The sequence below is a fragment of the Halichoerus grypus genome, chromosome 14 (assembly GCF_964656455.1).
Source record: "Halichoerus grypus chromosome 14, mHalGry1.hap1.1, whole genome shotgun sequence".
NCBI lineage: Eukaryota > Metazoa > Chordata > Mammalia > Carnivora > Phocidae > Halichoerus > Halichoerus grypus.
In genome coordinates this window covers 71,411,607-71,428,412 of record NC_135725.1, presented here as the reverse complement: position 1 = coordinate 71,428,412, position 16,806 = coordinate 71,411,607, and the positions used below count along the sequence as shown (strand labels likewise).

At 45.9% G+C, this 16,806-nt stretch overlaps 1 protein-coding gene across 4 annotated transcripts in view; it reads right to left on the bottom strand.

The window, feature by feature from the left end:
- The window catches only part of PALM2AKAP2 (PALM2 and AKAP2 fusion), a 265,450-nt gene that overhangs the window by 130,980 nt on the left and 117,664 nt on the right, over nt 1–16,806 (bottom strand). The window contains exons 1-2 of one of the 4 annotated variants that reach the window (XM_078061583.1): nt 12,651–12,738; nt 12,102–12,147 (exon numbers count right to left, since the gene is read on the bottom strand). In XM_078061583.1, the coding sequence (XP_077917709.1) occupies nt 12,102–12,146 (45 nt within the window). In that variant the 5' untranslated portion in view covers nt 12,147; nt 12,651–12,738. Of the gene's footprint in view, nt 1–12,101; nt 12,294–12,336; nt 12,485–12,650; nt 12,739–16,806 lie in introns of those variants that run through there. The other 3 variants (XM_078061582.1, XM_078061581.1, XM_078061584.1) reach the window with 3 other exon arrangements.

Below are 16,806 nucleotides of genomic sequence, written 5' to 3'. Positions count from 1 at the left end.
AAATTGGGAACCCCAGTTTCCTGTTCTGGTTAAAGTCAGGGTGCAAGGTGGGGGGCAGGCAGAACAACTTCCATGCCAGTGTTTGGAGGAGTTTAAAACCAGTGCTTCTGGGAATCCTGGAGGCTGACAGAACTGTCTGCATCCTGATTATGTCGGTGGTTACACAAATCTGCACGTGTTAAAATTCAGAGAAGTAAGGGCGCCTGGGTGGCTCAGTCAGTTAAACATCTGACTTTTGATTTCCGCTCAGGTCAGGATCTCAGGGTCATGAGATCAGACTCCGTGCTGGTTGTGGAGCCTGCTTAAGAGTCTCTCCTCTCCCTCTGCCCCTCCCCCCTCAAAAAAATTCAGAGAAGTATACATCAAAAAGGTCACATGTGCTCTGTTTCAGTTGTTATGTCTTACAGAGAATTCACGAGTTCATCCAGCAAGCTGCATAAGGAACTGGTTTAGATAGCAGTCCTGACTCTAACCCGAGACTAAGGTTCTCTTACAGGGTCCCCATCCCCGAGGGCCCTTGAAGGGTTTCTGACAGGCCCACCCACCAATCTGCCCAACATGCCTAAACATATCTGCATCTCACTTAGCTTTAAGCTGTAACACTACCACCCTGTCACCTCCTCATACTCCTGGCAATTAAATAAAATATGCTGTGAAAGGCAGAAGTAGAAAGCTGGTGGCCTGGGGGCGGTGGGGGGGGGGGTGGCGGTGGGGGTGCGATTGGGATGGGAAATGAATCCAGCCCACACTGTGTTAAAATCTCATTATGTTTGGTTTGGCCCACACAGTGTTTAAATCGTTGTGAACATTTAAACATCAACAGACTTCCTTCAAAAGCTGGATTTCCAGGTTCTTTTAAAAAAGCAGAAGATCCTGGGCGTGTGCTCCCACAAAGTACCAGTCAACTAGGGTTGTGTGCTCTCTACCCCTGAGGAGCCCACCCTCTCTGGGTCACCACAATCTCAAGAGCTCAGCCATTGTGTCAACCTGGCAATCCATACACATCTGGGTTTTTAACACCAGGCATGCAGCCGGGTGTCTGGCACATGGGAAGCTCTCAGGAACTGGGAGACCCCTCCTCCCTTCCCCTAAAAAAAGCAATGGGATGAAGTTGCCATAGTTTACTTGTTGTTTTTTTTTTTTAAGATTTTATTTATTTGACAGAGAGAGACAAAGAGAGAGAGGGAACACAAGCAGGGAGAGTGGGAGAGGGAGAAGCAGGCTTCCCAGAGCAGGGAGCCCGATGCGGGGTTCAATCCCAGGACCCTGGGATCATGACCTGAGCCGAAGGCAGACGCCCAACAACTGAGCCACCCAGTTTACTTGTTTTTAGAGCCCTGGGGTGCCCTGTCTCCCTACGGGGGAGGTGTTCCACACCTGCCCCTCCTCTGCTAAGGCAGTCTACTTCCAGCTTTTCTCTGTGGACCCAGACTTAGGGCAGACAGAGAGCTGGAATCACCCAGAGGCAGTAGGAGCGGACATGTCCAGACAGAGATGATGGTGGAAGGTTGGGGGGGGGGGATGTGGGTAGCTGAGCAATTGAAATTACTTTCCCCTTCACCTCCTCTTTTCTGTGTTGGTCAGAGTGAGTACTTTCGCTTCCTTCTCCCCTCTCAGATCCAATACTGATCAGGTATCTATCACTCTCACTCCAAGGTGAATAAGGATGGAGGTGATCTGGCTACTAGAGTCTAATTTCTAGCAGTTGGTGGCATTAGAGAGTATATCCTAGCCTCCAGGCCCTGCTCTGCCTTTTGACTCATCCCCACCAGACGTATCCCACCAATTGTTAAATATCCTTCAGCATCCAGGGCACCTGGGTGGCTCAGTCGTTAAGCATCTGCCTTCAGCTCAGGTCATGATCGCAGGGTCCTGGGATCGAGCCCCACGTCGGGCTCCCTGCTCAGCGGGAAGCCTGTTTCTCCCTCTCCCACTCCCCCGCTTGTGTCCCCTCTCTTACTGTGTCTCTCTCTGTCAAATAAATTAATTAAAAAATCTTTAAAAAAAATATCCTTCAGCTTCCATTGCGAGTTTTATTTGATGAATAGCACTACGTGTTGAACACATATGCTCAGACTTCACTATTCATGAACAAGGCTGCCTGTATAGCATCTGGTAAAGAAAAATGGGGCCCTCAGAGGCTCGTCACTATCCCACAGGGTATTTTCGTTAGCCTGGATAAGCAGTGTTTCCTTCCAGGGTCACTCATGTTAGCTTCAAGCTTTTCAGATTTTTTTTAACTGATCTTTTTTTCCAGCTTTATTGAAGTATGATTGACAAGTAAGAATTATATATATTTACAGTGTGCATGATGTTTTGATATACATATATACTGTGAAACGATTATCACGATCAACGTAATTAATATATCCATCACCTCACATAGTTGCCATTTGTGTGTGTGTGTGTGTGTGTGTGTGTGTATGTGTGATGATAACACATGAGATCTACTCTCTTAGCAAATTTCCAGTATATAACACATTATCATGAACCTTAGTCATCATGTTATACATTAGGTCTTCTGAACTTACTCATCTTCTAACTTAAAGTTGTACTCTTGATTAATATCCTCCCTTTGCCCCCACCTCCCAGCCCCTAGTAAAAGCCATTCCACTCTGTATTGCTATAAGTTTGACTTTTTTTTTTTTTTTTAGATTTCACGTATAAGTGAGATCACACAGTATTTGTCTTTCTGCATCTGGTTTATTTCGTGTAGCATAATGCCTTTATGGTCCATCCATGCTGTCACAAATGGCAGAACTTCCTTTTTTAAGCCTGAATAATACGCCATTATAATATATACCATATTTTCTTTATCCATTCATCTGACAACGGACACTTAGGTTTTTCCATGTCTTGGCTACTGTAGATAATGCTGCAATGAATATAGAGGTGCAGCTATCTCCTCAAAGTAGTGATTTCATTTCCTCTGGATCTACACCCAAGAGCTAGAATTAGATTGCTGGACCACCTGGCAGGTCTATTTTTAATTTCTTGAGGAACTGCTCTACTCTTTTCGGCTTTTCGGGTCATACACGCCTCACAGTCCCACTGGAACAAGGAAACTTTTGTACCACTTCCCACCCCATTAGAAGCGGCAGGTATTATCAGCCCAAGTTGGCAAATCAGGCCATAGAAACTCAAGTGTTTGAGACCAACCAGAAGCCCCAGAGAAGGCTCTATGCCTCCCGGCCAAGAGGCACCTCTCCTAGATCCCAGCCTCTCTCTCACATCACAGATGGGACATGCATACTCTCAGAGCTGCCCAAATCCTGGAGCCCTGTGTGCTATTCACTGGCCTCAAAATTGTCACCTTTTTTGCTCAAACTCAGATAAAGAAGATCCCCTGCTTACTACCAAAGGGGTTAAGTTTTCAAGCATATGTTTTTCTCTTAAGAATAACATTTTTTTATAACCCTCAAAGTTTTAGGTTTCAGCTCTGAATTTAAAAATAAAGTAAATACTCAGATGACTGGTTATAATTTAGAAGAGGGGGGAAATCCCACCCACCTAGAATAGTAAGTAAATCAGTATAATTCAGCAAAAAAGTAGGGGCAGGTTTTACAACTGCCCTGAAGACATTTCATAGGGCACAGACTGTCAAGAGCCTAGTATCCCACAGGGTAATGAACTCAGCTGCGGGGCGGGGCATGATGGGCAGGAAGATGCGTCCTGAGGTCTGACCCACAGCTTTTTCATCTACAAGTAGGGCTTTTATCTTGGGAATGCGTATGGCTTTTCTTTCCCCTTCCATCTTATGCAAGGGAAAGGTACCAGGTTCCCTATTCCCATCTTCTGGCTAAGCTCATGTGATGCAACAGAAGCTAGGGTCAAAGACTAACCCCAAAGCATTTTTTATATCCGTTCAAGCATTATGTAAAATAGGCTATAGGTTGTCTCTATCTGTCTGTCTTTCTCCCTCTCTCATGAATGTAGTAATCTCCTTTTGAAGATTTTAAGCCAACAAGAACCGAAGGGAAAAAACTGACATAAGAATTAACCAAGGGCACATGTAGCTCCAGCACATACCACCCCACACAAACCTCTGCTTCTGCTGGCATTTCCTGTCAGAAATAGGTCTCAGCTGTGCCGTATTCTCCCAAACCCACAGCACTCATGTGCGAACATTCCACTGCAAAGTATCCCTCGCTGGGCGGCCATCACCCACAATCCGTCCATGTTCTCTTGGGCCTCGTCCTGTACAGTGCGGCCTCTGTGCATTGTGTTTTAGGACAGAGAAGAGTCTGGGTGAGGCTGAATCCTTCTGCACACGAAGGGTTGGTTCAGACAATGGATGCTATAAGTAAGGGTGACGGAAGCTTGTACGACATCTTTGCGAGAATAAACTTCTCTTTGATATGCCAGTGACAAGCTATGCCTGTGTGCACACAGACTGGCTTAGAAGGATCATTAACCATCATCGAGTAAATGAGTCTCAGTTGCGGCTCATCCCGGCATCCTACTAGAGTTGCCACGTGAGAAGCAGCTGTATCACAAATCCGGCATGGGGGTTGGAGGGGTTGATCGCCTGCTAGGCTACGGGACCTCTCCATCTACAGCGCTGTAATAGGTACCATGCACCTCTCAAAGGCCTCCTACTGTACAGTTGGGTATCTACCCTACTGCATGACTTCTTGTCTCACTGAGGTGTCCCCTACGTGAATTTTGTGGCCTGTAGTTTTAATCAGCCAGTCCCACGCATACCCTTCAAACAGGTGTCTTCAAGTGACCAAGAGACAGAAATTTCACTATATTTAAATCAATTAAAACAACTACCCAAACAGAGACCTCTTCTTGATCAGCCTCTTGATGTGAGAGGAACACACTACATCACTTTCAAACTGAGCTTTGTTTAGGCTCCCACTGATCGAGACTGAATTTGGTCTTTTATTCTCCTTTGCCTCTTGAAGATATCCACACCACACAAACCCCTGGACATGTCACAATGGGCACGTGGCACTGATGAAGACCCAGGCCACCATCATCCTTTCCCATTAATCTTCTATCCCTTTGCCAGGGGTTCTCCACTTGTGTTCCCCAGAACAGCAGCTCCAGCTGGGGACAGCATATCCCCGGAACTTATTAGAAATCCAAGTTCTCAGACCCCACCCCAGACCTAGGGATTTAAACACCCTGCAAGTGGGGGCCAGCAACCTGTGTTTTAAGGAGCTCTTGGGTGATCCTAATGCATTAAAGTTTGAGAATCACCATTCTACACCTTGCCTGGCAAAATGTCTGTGCCCAATGGCAGTTGCCACTATTACCAGAAGTCCTAAGCCCTGCTGGGTCTCCCTACATTGTTTATTATGTGAGGCTGGTAATAAACTGATATCATATAAACACCCTGGGTGATTTATGTGAGAGTCTCAGATCTGTATACCTTGTTCCTAAAGATTCTTCTAGAACAGGAATTTCCCACCTCAAGGTATTGATTGTCTAAAATTTTTCTGTTAATTTTGAGAGAGCAATCACCCACCAAGGTGTGAATATTCTGGGTTACAAAAATGTTAGTGATTACCAAAAGCTCACTTAATATAAAAAGATACAGCAAATGCACACTGTTTTTCCAACAATCCAAACATTTGGACACCAAACTCACAAAGCCCTGGTGAAAATACACCCTGATTTTCTAACATTATGAAACACCTACAGGGTGCTGGACGTACTACTTCACAGTATCCTTACGAAACCCAAATAAGTCCATGCATAAGAAAAGCACATCGTAAAGTTCAAAGCTCTACCTACATCTGGAGGTCACAAAAGGTTGACCTGTTGACCCAAAGGAATTTTGTTGTGTCCACAAATTTTTTTAAAAGTTTTGAAACTAGTTCTTTCTTAAATGGGAGATCTCACATTTTCAAAAAGCAGATTTCTTACTTCTCTAGAAGATGAGTGGATGTGACAACATAGAACTCACATCCTCACACAGTATAAATTCACTGGATCCTAACTGAGAAGTGGCATCTGCTCTCCAGGTCCTCACTGCTGCCCCCTCAGCCTCGATGTTACACGTTGGCCCCTGGAGCCTTTAAATATGCAACTCCTATCCACTATAAACAGTCCTTTTCCCTGTTATTATTAGTATCTATTATTAGAAATGCTCATGTAGCTACTATGTTCATCTGAAATTTCCAAGCTTGGCAAAAATGTTGAAGTTAATAGAATTCCATTTTCCATTCTTTGTGTCCATTTTCTGTTTAAAGATCCATGAGTTATGATTCCTTGATTCACTTATAACTAGAGAACTTTGGCTGAGTGCTTTCTGAGTCCTTGCTCTGAGCATGTCCCATGAAGTTTCTCAAACAACCTTCACAACAATTCCATGAGATAGGTATTATCATTATCCCCATCTTACTGATAAGGAAAACGAGGGACAGTGAGGTCATACAGATACTAAAAGAAAAGTCAGGACTTGAGCCAAGGCTTTCGGACCCCAGAAGCCTTGCTTTTAACTCGCCAGGCCGTGTGAGGCACACCAGCCCAGGGGACCACTGTCTCCCTGCATCAGTGCCCATTTGCTGTCTCCATCAATGTCACACCACATGATGACGGATGTCACACCACATAATGATTATTGTCAAGCGAGTTGAACAACATTCCCAAAAGGGATCAGTGATGAAACGCGGGTAGTTCAAAGGACCAACAGCAGGGGTCCCAAAAGTGTTGGGCAGCCCAGAAGAAATAACAGAAGCACCAGTACTGAGCCCTGATTTCCTTTAAATATTGACAAATCATAACCCACAAGCCCCCCTGCTTGGCTTTTTTTATGATGACTTTTTAATGATGACTGCTATTCTTTCTCAGGGCCCTTGCCAGGGCAGCTGCTCTTTGTCCCAAGACGCTAAAGCCTGAAATACTCAGAGGTCCAAATAAGTGGCCAGAGAGGTGTATGACCCTTGCACGGGTTTGTGTGAGGCCTGCCCGGGCACTCTCAGACCTGGCAATGACCCTAAATGAGCCCACGGTGGCTCCAATCCCTGGGTGGCCCTGCAGACTCAGCTGGGGTGAACACTTCCTCAGCACCAATATCCTGAGCAAACCATCATTTAGGTCTTAACAGGAAATTTTAGAAGCAGGGTATCACCCACATCTCTGAGATGGAGGAAGATAGCAACGAGGGGCCAGGATCTTCAATTCTTCTTTCCTTTGCCAGCTACCTGCCAACGACACAAGTTCACAAGGGACATGTACGGGGATGGTCCCTTCAAGAATCAGGTTTTTTGTTTTTGTTTTTGTTTTACTGTAGGGTTTGGGGTTTGGATCTCTAAATCCTCTGAGGGGTCCCGACTTGGGAAGCTGGACTGGGCTGGATCATGTGGACATTGCAGCCAGGACTTTTGCCCAGGCTACGCAGACCAACCTAAGTGGCCTGGATCAAATGCAGGCTGATTGGCACCCCAGCGCCTGGTCCCATATTCTAACCCCGGTGATATTCAAGGCCCTATCATCTCAAGGCAAGAAGAGGCAGTGAGACATGAATCCAAGGAAATGCCAAAAGTGTTTCTTTGCAAGTGCATGCTGAGCCAGCCTAAGCCACCCACCTACATCCAGGCCTTCTTGGGACATAGAATGGGATCAGGTCGGAGCCACAGACCCACTAAACTGTGGGAGAGTTTCAAGACAGAGCGGAGGCCTAAGTGAGATCCCCAAAGGGGCAGATTTCATGGAGGCACATCCAGGCCCACATACCCACAAGCTCATCCCTCTCCTTCTGACCCTAGGACTCTAGCTCAGGAGGATCCTTGTGGCAGCTCCCAGTCTTATCAGGGTACCCCCTCCAAACGAGATGTGCCACTAGTACAAGGAATCGGGAGTCAGGAGAGACTGGACTTAATACAACTCATCCACAGCTCACTTTGTGAGCTTGGATATCTCTGTATCCTCAACTGTGCAGTGAAGATCCTGAGGCCTGCCCCACACAGCTCAGAATTAAGGTAACCTACGCAGGTGTCTGTACGTTGTAAGCCGGCGTACAGATACGAAAGATCATTTTTATTATTCCGCAGAGTGGGTTCTTATTAAATGACAAAATTCTCTAGAAAGCATGTGTAGGTTGGGTTGACCTTCCATATTTGTGAACATGCTCATGCTGGTCCCTGGTGGAGGCCGAGGCCTTGTCCACATGGCTCTGTGGGCTTTGACGCACGCTGACCTCTGCAACATGTACTTATCTTCCCACATGCCCAAGGAAGACCTTCTTCCTCTCGGACGTACAGACATAACAACATCCTCTCCCAAAGCTGATTTCCATTGAGACACCATAGCTTCTTTCCCATGGGAGTGTTACTCATTCAGTTAGAAAGTACATCAGACATTTCCGTGCACTGAAACCCAGCTTGGAAGACTCTCAAAACAACGTGGGCCTCCTGGTTTGGCCTTTCCCAGTGCTACTGAATCAGCCTGCTTCTCCCTTGTTGGCTCCCACTGAGGCTGTTGGAACGACCTGCGCAGTGTGCTCAGAGGAAAAGCAGAAGATTGCCACCGTCTTGGGAGTAGCAATTCGGGGCAGTAGTCAATATAGGGGTTCCAGTGCCCTGAAGCGTGGGTTCAAATTCTGACTCTGACACTATCTGTTAATGCTGGGCTCTTTATCTATAAAATGTGGATAATATAGTAGTTCCTGCCTCATCAGTTTATTAGTATCAAATGACATTTATTAGTATTAAATGACATAATGTGTGTTAAAATGCACTTTCGTCTTATTACCGAGTTTGTGCCTTTAGCTACTGACTGAACTTCTTCATGCTTTTGGCTTTTCCTTTCTCATATTAACTGTTCCAAATAAATAATAATAAAACTAACGATAAACAAATAAATGCCTTCTGCTAATTAGGAAGGTTATTATGTAACATGTGATTTTACCCAGGCTTCAGGACTTGCTGCAGTGCCTCCTCTCTGGGGAATGTTCCACAACTCCTTGAGGTTGGTTTACCTGCTCCACGGGAGTGCTCATTTGCATAAGTACTCCTGGCACTGTACATAATGGTTCATGTGTGTTTCTCCTTTCGATTATTAAAAACTTAAGGGTAAAAAAAAAAAAAAGCAGATCACACAGTGCCTTGCTGAATAGATAATGTTCAATAAATGGCAATTGTAGTATTATTCCTTGGAATTATTATTCACATTCATTCTGCTACAGAAGCGTTTTGCTATCTCCTGAAATTACCACTTTGGGAGTGTCCTTACAGGTGGAAGGAGAGCCTGGGAGTAGAGAAAGTTGTCAAAGACGCACTTGTTCTTCTTTTGGCAAGAGGTAGGATGAGATCCATCTTTTCTCATTGATAAGGCTCTGGATTCAACTGGAAGATTCAATTAAAGTACCACAGTTTCTGAGTATTTCATTCCCTTGGGGGTAAAAAAAAAAAAAAATCCCAGATGACCATGTGACCAATGGGTCACAGGACATCTGTCCTTTCAGGTCATAAGTAAAAGGTAGTATCTTCCCTGTGATGGTTGAAACGTGGGGACCCTGACTTTTTGGTGTTGATAGTACCCTCCCAGAGGAGGCACACTTAAGTACCTGCTGAACGAATGGATGGATGAGTCCTCAGGTGACAGCTCTGCACTGTGCCTGAAGCAGCTGGAGGAACTGATGCTGGACACAGCCCTGACCTTTAGTCAGAATTAAAGAGCAAAATGTAAAAGGCTATTCAGACTCTGTGCTTCAAAGGTGTTGCCTCTAAGCCTCACGGGACAAGGCAGTGCTATGGAAAGGAATCGGGGACTCGGGGATGCTGCCTCCATACCATCTAATGACAACCACACGCCAGGTACTTCGTCTATATCAGAGCTAAACCTTACAAGGAGCCCGTGGGTAGAATGCGTGAGCTCATTGTACAGATGAAGGAACAGCAGTCCGGACTGAAGACTGCCCACAACCCCACAGACTAGCGTCCTTGTCTGTCTGCTCCGCCTCTTAGAGAGGAGCCCAAGTTGGCAAAGAGGTAAGGACTTGTTCTCTTCCTCTTTCACATTTCCAGACCTACTGCAGGAGTGCTAGGCTCTGGAGGCAGGCTTGGGGGCTTCCTCCTGACAGTCCCCCGAGGACTCTAGGAGGGCAGAAGAGAGAGGCAGGGTTTGCCAAGTTTGGAGAGTGTGCATTAGGCCAAAGCATAGCACAGAACTATTTACTGATATGGTCGCAAGACCCGCTGATCTCTCTCATTTCTTAAATCAGTCTCTCTCTCTCTCTCTCTCTCACACATACACACACACACTGTTAGTGTATCCAAACAAATAACCAACACGTATGTTAATGGAGACGGATATGTTCATGAGACTCATCAACACCTTCCTGGGTCCAGGACAAACTCAATTCCACAGCTGAACAGGCACAAGTGTTTGTGTTTAGACTTATCATACACTCAAGAGAATTCTAAAAGACTGGCTCAATCTTTCTTGAAAACCCACTTGGCCCCTGCTGGGATGACCCAAGCCCCTTTGGAGGGGGATGGCCCCAGTGTTAGCAGTCACTAGCTCCCCGTTCAGAGAGCAAGTCCTCTCACAAGCCTCAGCTGTTCCTCAGGCATCCAGGAAAGCTGCTCGCGCAAAGGCAGAAAACGTGACAACTGTTGGAAACCCTCACACAGTCTATGGGAGCAACTGAAGGTTTTCTGGAGCAGCCCTATTATTCAGTTTCTATAAAACACCCACCAGCTACATGGCACCAATAACTGAATATCTCCATTCTTATCAAGTCCATGACACACAGGCCACACTGCCTTGCCACTAGCTTTAGAAAGCATAAACAACTTCATTAACCATCCAAATGCACATGCACAGAGGGACAGGGAAAAGAGAAAAAACAAACAAACAAACAAAAAACCCCAGCTTTCCTGAGTTCTGAAGGACCAAGTTCAAAGATTGCCCAACGGGCAAAATAAAAAACCCATAGCATTTCAACACTGCCAACTAATGTCCCTCTCACTTCAGTGGTCAAGTCTCCAAGACATTTACAATTTGAAGACGTTGGTAGAGAGGATCTCAGTGCCCTGGGAACCATATCAAATGATTCTTTTAAAAAGAAGGGCCTGTATGCATTTTCCTCATGAAGAATCTGTCCAAAGGATTTTGAAAACACTTTAATATACTTTGCTTCCAAAACATTACACACTATTTCTCCGACAAATTTATATGTGTTTCCAGAGAACTCCTGGACCAAAAAAAAAAAAAAAAAAAGGTACTTAGGTAGAAGAACGTCTGGAGCTTCTTTTATGCCAATATGTGAACAGACCTTCTCTTTTAATTGTTATTATTTCATATAGCAGCAGTAATCATTCCCTCATCTGCAAAGGAAATATATAATCCAGCTGTGGTGGCTCCAGTAAAAATACCACATCTGTGGATCATTGACAACACTGTGGCAAGATTGCTCAAATCTACACAGTCCCAGAAAGTTCTCTTTTTTACTCAAGATGCACAAGGGTACACTTTTCTCAAAGTGCATGTAAACTTTGCCAAAACTGGTTGCTCCTTTGTATCCTGATAATAGGTTTCAGATTGTCCACCCCCAGAAGAAGGATGCTCTCTTGGAATATTATGCCCAGGACCCAGTCGTTATAAGTCCCCAGACCCCTCCAGAATGGAGGCTTGTGCCAATGTCCTTGTCAATATCAAAGAGCACAGGGAAAATGAACACCCCGGGTTTCAGGACCGCGGGGCTGGCCGTGGAGCTGACTGCTGGTTTCCCACTTAGGAGACCGAACAGCTTCCGCAGGAAGGGTGGCAGCCACTGTTCTGGTCGCCGTTCTCTCGTTTCTCCAGTGGATGCAGTCAGAGTAGGACCGATCACTGGGTGATAATATTCCAAGAATCGCCCCACCCCCACCCCCATGCGTCTGGTCTTTTCCCAAAGCCCAGTAGCAAGCATCTTATTTCTAAGCCAATCTTCCACATTCAAATCCCCAGCCCAAAGCGCGCCCTGGGGGTTTCTATCCACAGACGTATAAAAGAAAAAGCGCGTAGCTGAGCCTTGACCGACTTTTATCCCCCAAACACATGCCCTGCGGCTACTGTGCTGGAATGTCGATGGCCCCGAAACACTCGGGGTCCCCTTCCATCCCAGACAATAGAGCAAGAAAATAAAATGAAAGTGGACTTACTGCTATGGCTTGCAGCCTTTCCTTGTGCAACTCCGCCTCTGCCATCCTGGAGAAGGGCACACAGGGAGGGGGGGAAAAGAAAGAAAAACAAGACACACGCTGTAGTCACCCAAGGAAATGGATGGGCACCCCGGGGGGCTGCGCTAGAAGCCCGGTGGAGAGCCGAGGGGCGGCCGGGATCCGCTGGGGGAGGGGGGACGGGTGGCGGGCAGAGCTGTGCGCACCGCTGGCTCACCGCGGCTCAGCCTCCGGCCCCCGCCCGCCCGGGCGCCTGGATGCGCCCCAGCGCCGCCGCTAACTGCAGCTCCGGGCCGCGGCCGGCCGCGCCAGTCGGGGACGCGGGCCACCGGCAACCGCCGGGAGGGCGCGCCCGCCCCGCGCCGGTCCTCCGCCCTGACGTCTCGCCGCCTCGCTCCGCCCCTGGGGTGTGGGGGGACCTGCGGCCACCGCCCCCCGTGGCTCTAGGCGGGCAGGAGACGCCGGGCTGTCGCCGCGGGGGAAGGTGGGGACCCTAAGGCGCCGACGGGGAGCGCGCGTGCGGGTGGGCACCTGGGGCGCGGGCGCACGGCGAGCGGCTAGAGCGCACGGCTGGCTCCGGGGTGGACGCGCGCTCTCTGGAGTCTGAGCAGGGCAAGGTGGCGCCAGTGCCAGCCAGCAGAGGGGCCTCTGGCAGAAAGCGGGCCCCAAGCACGTGCTGTGACGTGCGGGCTGTGGCCACCGAGCGTTCAGGCCGCCTTCTAGCGCGGGCCAGATGCTTGGGCTCCACGTGGTGACATTTCCAGTAGGGAAGGGCTGCCTCTCCCACATGCCTTAGATGGCAGTGTCCTCAAAGGTCAAGTGGGCCAAGGGCAGGGTATAGCTCCACACAGGCCACCTCTCTGTGAGGCCAAATGTGGCTTAGAAAGACAGCGGAGAGTCTGTAGTCTCTGGCGCTCGGCTAGGTGGGGCTTGACAAATCAGCTGTGAAAACGCGAGCAACTTGCCTACCCACTCTGAACCTCAGTTTCCTCATCTGAAAAATGGAGTGTTGTCAGTAATTAATGAGATTAAATATATAAAGGTGCTCTGTAAAGGGCAAACTGTTCTTATCGTTATCCTGTGACATTCTGGGTTGAAACTCTTTGAGAGTCTTTATTTCTCTACACAGTCTCTGAAAGGAAACGTAGGATTGGGTCACTAAATGCTTTAGCTATTCCTTTAAACAGTACTAAAGTGCATCTTTTGTGACCGGCCCTGGGCTGAATGTAAGAGATGGATAAGACCAAGTCCAAAAAGGAAATAAATGCTAAATACAAACAAAATACCTCTTAACATTCAGGAGGGACCTGCTAGAATTCCAAACATTCACAAGTAAACTTTCCGCCATAAAATGAAGTCATAAACACTGACTAAAAACAAAAACCCAACCTGACTTCTTTAGACCCTTGAAGATTCTATAAACTCAGGACTTGAAAGGCATTTTAAAAGGTATGCACATCGAATTTCCCCAAATCACCTCTTTTCCTGGGCAAATTCTTGCAATTCAACTAAATTGCTTTTTCAACTTTCCACAGAGGTTTTACCTGTCACTTGATGATCAATTACTACTCTGCCAGAACACCGAAGTCGTCACCAAAACAGTTTTGCTGACTGTTTTCTCTTCCTTTCCATAAGGGGTGTAGGTGGATGTATTTGTGTCATAAATCCAAGCCAATGCCAGATTCAGCATCCCACTCCAATATAGCCAGAACTCCTACTTTCTGGCTAAGATCTATCACTTTCTTCAAGCACTTCATTTGCTCCTCACTTCCAGCACCAGCTCCCGCAGGTCAAGTTCTTTGCAGGGTGTTTGCTCACAAATAAACAAAGCTGTTATTGCTTCAGCAGAGTGACCGTGTACCCAACAACAGGAGAGAATAACAAGATGAGAAAAGTGAGACCCGTGAGGTTGAGAGCCTCAGCCAGAGTCATAAAGCTGAGATTTAAACTCAGGTCAGACTCTCCAGAGCCCATGCTCTCCACCACTCACCACCAGGCTCAGCCAGTGATACAAAGGTAGGGCAGGACCCTGTAATAAGCAAGTAATAAACAGCTAATGGTCCTCCCTTGCCCCTTCCTTAAAAAGGAATAGAGGAGCACAACAATGTAAATGGACTTAATGTCACCAAACTATACACTTAAAAGTTGTTTAAATGGTAAATTTTATGTCATGTATATTTTACCACAAAAAAATTTTTTTTGAAAAGAGTCATGGAATGGGAAAAGATATTTGCAAATGTCTTATCAGATAAAGGGCTAGTATCCAAAATCTATAAAGAACTTGTCAAACTCAACACCCAAAGAACAAATAATCCAATCAAGAAATGCGCAGAAGACATGAACAGACATTTCTGCAAAGAAGACATCCAAATGGCCAACAGACACATGAAAAAGTGCTCAACATCGCTCGGCATCAGGGAAATACAAATCAAAACCTCAATGAGATACCATCTCACACCAGTCAGAATGGCTAAAATTAGCAAGTCAGGAAACAACAGATGTTGGCAAGGATGCAGAGAAAGGGGACCCCTCTTACACTGTTGGTGGGAATGCAAGCTGGTGCAGCCACTCCGGAAAACAGGATGGAGGTTCCTCGAAAAGTTGAAAATAGAGCTATCCTACGACCCAGCAATTGCACTACTGGGTATTTACCCCAGAGATACAAATGTAGTGATCTGAAGGGGCACGTGAACCCCAATGTTTATAGCAGCAATGTCCGCAATAGCCAAACTATGGAAAGAGCCAAGATGTCCATCAACAGATGAATGGATAAAGATGTGGTATATATATTACAATGGAATATTATGCAACCATCAAAAAATGAAATCTTGCCATTTGTAGTGACATGGATGGAACTAGAGGGTATTATGCTAAGCGAAATAAATCAATCAGAGAAAGACAATTATCATATGATCTTACTAATACGAGGAATTTGAGAAACAAGACAGATGATCATAGGGGAAGGGAGGGAAAAATGAAACAAGATGAAACCATAGAGGGGGACAAACCATAAGAGATTCTTAATCTCAGGAAGCAAATTGAGAGTTGCTGGAGTGGAGGGGGGTGGGAGAGATGGGGTGGCTGGGTGATGGACATTGGAAAGCGGATGTGCTATGGTGAGCGCTGTGAATTGTGTAAGACTGATGAATCACAGACCTATATCCCTGAAACAAATAATACATTATATGTTAAAAAAAAAAAGAAGAAATGGGCAGAAGACATGAACAGATATTTCTCCAAAGAAGACCTATAAATGGCCAACAAACACATGAAAAAATGCTCAACATCACATGGCATCAGGGAAATACAAATCAAAATCACAATGAGATACCATCTCACATCTGTCAGGATGGCTAAAATTACTAAGTCGGGAAATGACAGATGTTGGTGAGGATGCAGAGAAAGGGGAACCCTCTTACACTGTTGGTGGGAATGCAAACTGGTGCAGCCACTCTGGAAAACAGTATGGAGGTTCCTCAAAAAGTTGAAAATAGAGCTATGCTATGACCCAGCAACTGCACTACTAGGCATCTACCCCAAAGATCCAAAGGGGTACTTCCACCCCAATGTTTATAGCAACAATGTCCACAATAGCCAAACTATGGAAAGAGCCCAGATGTCCATAAACAGATGAATAGATATGGTATATATATATAATGGGATATATATACCACGAAGAAGATGGTGTGTATGTGTGTGCATGTGTGTGTGTGTGTGTGTGTGTGTGTATATATATATATACACACACACACACACACACACACAATGGAATATTACTCAGCCAACAAAAAATGAAATCTTGCCATTTGCAATGATGTGGATGGAACTAGAGGGTATTGTGCTAAGCGAAATAAGTCACTCAGAGAAAGACAATTATCATATGATTTCACTCATATGTGGAACAAGAAACAAAACAGAGGATCATAGGGGAAGGGAGGGAAAATAAAGCAAGATGAAATCAGAGAGGGAGACAAACCATAAGAGACTCTTAATCATAGGAAACAAACTGAGGGTTGCTGGACGGGAGTGGGGTGGAGGGATGGGGTAACTGGGTGATGGACATTAAGGAGGGCATGTGATGTAATGAGCACTGGGTATTATATAAGACTGATGAATCACTGAACTCTACCTCTGAAACTAATAATACACTATATGTTAATTGAATTTAAATTAAAAAAAAAAGAAAAAAGAAAGGAATCTTAGAAGGGAGATGGGGTGGGAGAAGAGCCTGGGCATCCATTGGAAATGATCAGTTGGAAAACTCTGAATCTCAGCACGGAAGAATCAGGATTGGGGACACATGTCTGGGTGTCATCTATTTTGAGGTTATAACAAAAGACATGAGAATGGCCAGATTGGGAAAACAGAACAAAAAGAAGAGAAAGCCCAGGAAAGGAGTCTAAGAAAGTATCATCTGAAAAGTAGAATGAAAAATCAGGAGAGATGTTTGTATCAAAAGCCACAACAGGAGGAAAGGGGTTTTCAAAAGGGTCAGATGCTTCTGAGAGATGAAGAAGGATACGGACTAAGAAGGGCTTGGGCAGTCAGGAAGCCAGAGGTAACAACGGGAGAGCAGTGTGTGTGTGGAAAGTCAGCCTGGAAGTGATTACAGGGAGTTGAGAATGAATGAAAAGTGGAGGGAAAGCATTCATGAGTGTAGACCACTCCTTTCAGATCTTTGGATAGG